This window comes from Priapulus caudatus, unplaced genomic scaffold (assembly GCF_000485595.1).
Source record: "Priapulus caudatus unplaced genomic scaffold, Priapulus_caudatus-5.0.1 Scaffold517, whole genome shotgun sequence".
NCBI lineage: Eukaryota > Metazoa > Priapulida > Priapulimorpha > Priapulimorphida > Priapulidae > Priapulus > Priapulus caudatus.
This window is the reverse complement of record NW_014577578.1, coordinates 6,077-11,182: the sequence shown is the minus strand read 5'-3', so window position 1 is coordinate 11,182 and position 5,106 is coordinate 6,077. Positions and strand designations below refer to the sequence as shown.

At 39.8% G+C, this 5,106-nt stretch overlaps 1 protein-coding gene across 1 annotated transcript; it reads left to right on the top strand.

Annotated features, from left to right (window-relative positions):
* Positions 1-1,895: 1,895 nt before the first annotated feature.
* Positions 1,896-3,947, top strand: LOC106811225 (low-density lipoprotein receptor class A domain-containing protein 3-like). The gene is made up of 3 exons (XM_014814782.1): positions 1,896-2,047; positions 3,024-3,116; positions 3,679-3,947. The coding sequence occupies exons 1-3, from the start codon at positions 1,956-1,958 to the stop codon at positions 3,734-3,736; spliced, it is 243 nt and encodes an 80-aa protein (XP_014670268.1). The 5' UTR covers positions 1,896-1,955; the 3' UTR covers positions 3,737-3,947.
* The last annotated feature ends 1,159 nt before the right edge of the window (positions 3,948-5,106 follow it).

Below are 5,106 nucleotides of genomic sequence, written 5' to 3'. Positions count from 1 at the left end.
CTCTCTCTCTCTCTCACCCTCCTCTCTCTCTCTCACCCCTCTCTCTCTCTCGCTCTCACAGCCGCTATTATCAATCCTGTACTTCCTACTGAAAAAATCCGCTACGCTGTTTTTTTCGCCCGGTAGTTTTCTCGTCATTTTTTTTCTACATCTGCTGTCGCGGCGTCTGCATCTCACTCACTCGTTCGTGTTTCTATTTCGCTTTCACTACACGCCCCCCCCCCACCCCACCTTCGAGTGTTGTCTGCTACATAGATCGTATCGTATGTCATGTAGATAAATATACATGCCGCTACAACTACAAGCTGGTGCACACATATATACACAGGTAGACACGTACGTACACAGGTAGGTACATAAATAAATACATACATACATACATACATACATGCACGCACGCACGCACACACGCACACACACACATACATACCAGGAGTAGATAATAGGGAATTACATAATTAATAGTACTAATAGTAGTAATTATAGTAGTAATAGGTAATTACATAATTAATAGGGTATCCCTATTATCTACTCCTGATACATACATACATACATACATACATACATACATACATACATACATACATACATACATACATACATACATACGTACATACGTACATACGTACATACGTACGTACGTACGTACGTACGTACGTACGTACATACGTACATACGTACATACGTACATACGTACATACGTACACACGTACACACGTACACACGTCCACACATCCACACGTACACACGTACATACGTACATACGTACATACGTACACACGTACACACGTACACACGTACACACGTACACACGTACACACGTACACACGTACACACATCCACACATACACACATACATACATACATACATACATATATACATATATACATACATACATACATACATACATACATACACACATACATACACACATACACACATACATACATACATAGGTACGTACATGTAGGAACATACATACACAAACTTAGTCACGTACGTACAAAGGTAGATACATACATACGCATCAGGTAGATACATACATACAATAACAGGTATAGTATATATATACATCAGGGCCACTTTCAGGGTATATTAGGCGTATAGACATAATGACATATTAACCACTGGGGCCACCCTTAAAAAATTGTTTGTTTCCCCTTTACATACTCGCCTCTCAGGGTACCGAGTAGGTAGGTAGGTGGAAAATCGTTTTGATTTTTTTTTGACAAGATGTGTGTATTTATATTGTATATTCTGTTTTGTGTATGTTTTTGTAGAAGAAATATGTTGTTTTTTTATGGCGAAACGAAATCATTTTTGTTTTGTTTTAATCGGCCAATAAAATGTGTCGAGTAGCGGCGTTTTGGCGAGTCGGTCGGTAAAGGGGAAACAAGCAATATTTTATCTTAGGCCTGATATGTATATAGGCAGGTTGATATACATGTACCTACACACAGGTATGTGGCGTTAAACCTTAGCACAGGGGTGGGCAAACTTTTCAAAGCGAGGGCCGCATCAGTGGGCCATGAAATGTCGAAGGGCCGCACCTTTTAAGATCAGGCGTTGCGCTCTAAGAAGTACGTGCGTTTTGCCACAAGGGCGCCATTTCTGGAACAAATAAAAAAATAAAAAAAAAAAATAATTTTTTTTTAAATCAATAGATTTTTGTGAAAGTCAACATGTTTGTGCTTGAACCGAGGCTGACTTTTTCAGTGTCATACAGATTACTGTTCTATTGTCTCTGGTTCGCTCTGCAACGCCATTTCAGCTAATTATGGCTGTAGGCTTCCGCGGGCCGCACAGAACCCCGTAGAGGGCCGCATGCGGCCCGCGGGCCGTAGTTTGCCCACCCCTGCCCTAGACCTATAAATCCTTCTTGAAATTGACAGTAAGTGGACGGCCCCGCCACCCCAGGTTCCGGCCTGGTTTCCAATGTGCCGATGGCAGCAAGATGATACCATTCTCAAGCAGGTGCGACGGCAAGAAGAATTGTCCCGACGGATCTGATGAAGAAGGAGGATGCGGACATCAACGCTGCAGCGAGTGAGTCGATAATAAACTACTTATTTTTTACAAAACCTATAATACCACTCAAATTGACTACGTCACTAATTTCCCTATGCTGTATATTTGTAATATTTTTTGTTGCTATTATTTTACATTAAAAGTAAGTACTAACGGGACTAAATGTATAAAATTCTTGCCTGATAAGATTGTTTCTCAACTAGTTAAAAATCCAAAAAATCTGGACGATTTGATATTATGATTCTGACATTATTTGCTTGCTATGGGTTATGTATGAGTCACGAGTGTATGTTTACATCGAACAATATAGTAAAATACGAAGAATAATACAGCAATTTAACCATAAAAAGTGAACAGAATTATATTCTTGACCAAACCAGTTAACGCTAACGATTCTCACAGAATACAATTTTTTTTACAATATACGAACGAAATAAAATCTTTCAAGTTTAGAAATACAAATTACTGCTAGCACAAGAACGGTAGGTGTCAGCACTATCTAATAGCGCTGACTCCTAACCAATGTATTGGGTTGAGTGTAAATACCAATAACCCAGTGGCGGTTCGAGGGCGGGGCACAGGGGGCAGTCGCCCCCTAGAATTTTTAGGGCAAAGGTATAATAGCATAACCCCCTCCCCCTCGGGCGCTTCGTGCTCTTGAGCTCGCATTATTCGCCCCACCCCCTGATCTGTTCCAATAAAGCGGTGCCCCCTTACTATAACTGAGTGTTTGATCACCGCGAACAAATCTGTTGTGACAGGTGATTGTAACATGTGATTGTAACATGTGATTGTAATATGTGATTGTAACATGTGATTGTAACATGTGATTGTAACATGTGATTGTAACAGGTGATTGTAACATGTGATTGTAACATGTGATTGTAACATGTGATTGTAACATGTGATTGTAACAGGTGATTGTAACAGGTGATAGTAACATGTGATTGTAACAGGTGATTGTAACATGTGATTGTAATTGTCTGCGTTTCAGTTGCAAGAATCCGACATGTAACTGCCAAGAGAGGCCGAGGTGTGCCAATGGATCTACCGAAGAAGATTGCGCCGAGCCCTGCGACCCAGAGAAGTAAGTTGACATTAAACTAATTATAACTCATGCAACGACTGCACGTAAATGTACGTATACGTGTATGTATACATACGTATGCATTACTTACACACGTCGGTACGTGTTCACCGCTTAATTGGGACATCCTCATAGTTTCCGATCTGTCCCCTATAAAGCGGTGACCACCGTACAGTTATATGCCCTCTGGCTATAACTGAGTGTTCGATTCGATCAACGCGAACAAATCTGTTGTTATCGGTGATTGTAACATGTGATTGTAACATGTGATTGTAACATGTGATTGTAACAGGTGATTGTAACATGTGATTGTAACATGTGATTGTAACATGTGATTGTAACATGTGATAGTAACATGTGATTGTAACAGGTGATTGTAACATGTGATTGTAACATGTGATTGTAACATGTGATTGTAACATGTGATTGTAACATGTGATTGTAACATGTGATTGTAACATGTGATTGTAACAGCTGGTTGTAACAGGTGGTGGTAACATGTGATTGTAACAGCTGGTTGTAACAGGTGATTGTAATAGTTGATTGTAACTCTGTGTTTCAGATGTAAGCTGCCGCACTGCCGCTGCCCCAGCATATATCCGCCGACGTTCGCACCCTAAGTACCCAGATGTACGACGTCACGCTGTTGCCATTGGAGACGAAGGAGCGAGACTGCGAGAGTAGTCTTTTAAACAATGCTAGTGTTGTGACTGTATCCATGTATCCGTGTTTGTATGTATGTTGGGCTGTGACGAAGCGAGTAGCTTATACATAGAGAAAGAAAGAGCTAGAGAGAGAGAGAGAAAGAGAGCGGAGAGAGAGAGAGAGAGAAAGAGAAGGAGAGAGAGAGAGAGAGAGAGAAGAGAGAGAGAGAGGAGGGGTGGAGAGGAGGAGGGGACTGTAATGTGTGTGGTGTGTGTGTGTGTGTGCGTGCATGTGTGCGTGTCGCTGGCGTGTGTGTGTGTGTGTGTGTGTGCGTGTTGGTGTGTGTGTGTATGTGTGTGTGTGTGTGTGTGTGGTGTGTTGTGTTTTGGTGTGTTGTGTGTGTGTGTGTGGTGTGTGTGGTGTGTCGTGTGGTGTGTGGTGTGTGTGTGTGTCGTGTGTGTGTGTCGTCGTGTGTGAATAATATACTGTCTTCAAATAATTCAATGCAAATCGAATTTCGAAACAAAAGCAACATTGTATTAATCAGTTAATAATAAGCTAGTGTAATTTTAATGTCGAATCTCTTGATTTGTTTTATAATCAGTATCATCGGGCTGATATTAATATAATGTGCGCGTTAAAACATGGAGAATGAATACAAATGTTTTTTTCAAAAAGACATATCACACTATAAATATATCGCTGGCGCTTTAAAATTAAGCCCGCACACTGGAATATATATTTGAACAAGCGATGATCGCTCGCTCTATACGCATATTTATGATTTTCCGAATAAAAAGCGTTTTTTTTTTCACTAGAACGTCAACTATCTATAGCACCAGGATAGTTGGAATTTTGTTCTGAAAATTTCCATTTTTGATTATAATGCGCTTATACGGGTAATAAACTCGACCGACCTGACGAGATCTTATCTAGGAGACTTACGACCGAATTTCCCCTGTTATTTATCATTCTCTCGAGCTACTATTGCTCTATCAACGATCAGCAAACACATAAATTTGCGAATAGCACTAACGTCATGACTGAAATGGTTGTGTTTGACACACACTACCATCTCACCTAAAACACATCCGCGATAACGCTCGAGTTTATAGCTTCAGCCAGTAGTCATTGGAACATTGTAATCTTATGCATTATATATATATATAATATAGTATATATATATACTATATATATATGAATTATATATATATAATATATGATATATATCATATTCTATATATCTATATTATATATATCTATTATGATTACTGAGTCGTATCATGAAACATCATTGAGTCTGAACATAGTGAGATATACATGTGTCTTGCCCGATAGGCTTGTT

What these genes read in the sequence shown, in the direction of transcription:
- LOC106811225 (XM_014814782.1), top strand. Translation starts at nt 1,956, where the DNA reads ATGATACCATTCTCAAGCAGGTGCGACGGCAAGAAGAATTGTCCCGAC. An exon ending in GGACATCAACGCTGCAGCGA is followed by an intron (nt 2,048 to 3,023) that starts GTGAGTCGATAA and finishes TCTGCGTTTCAG; the next exon opens with TTGCAAGAATCCGACATGTA. An exon ending in GAGCCCTGCGACCCAGAGAA is followed by an intron (nt 3,117 to 3,678) that starts GTAAGTTGACAT and finishes TCTGTGTTTCAG; the next exon opens with ATGTAAGCTGCCGCACTGCC.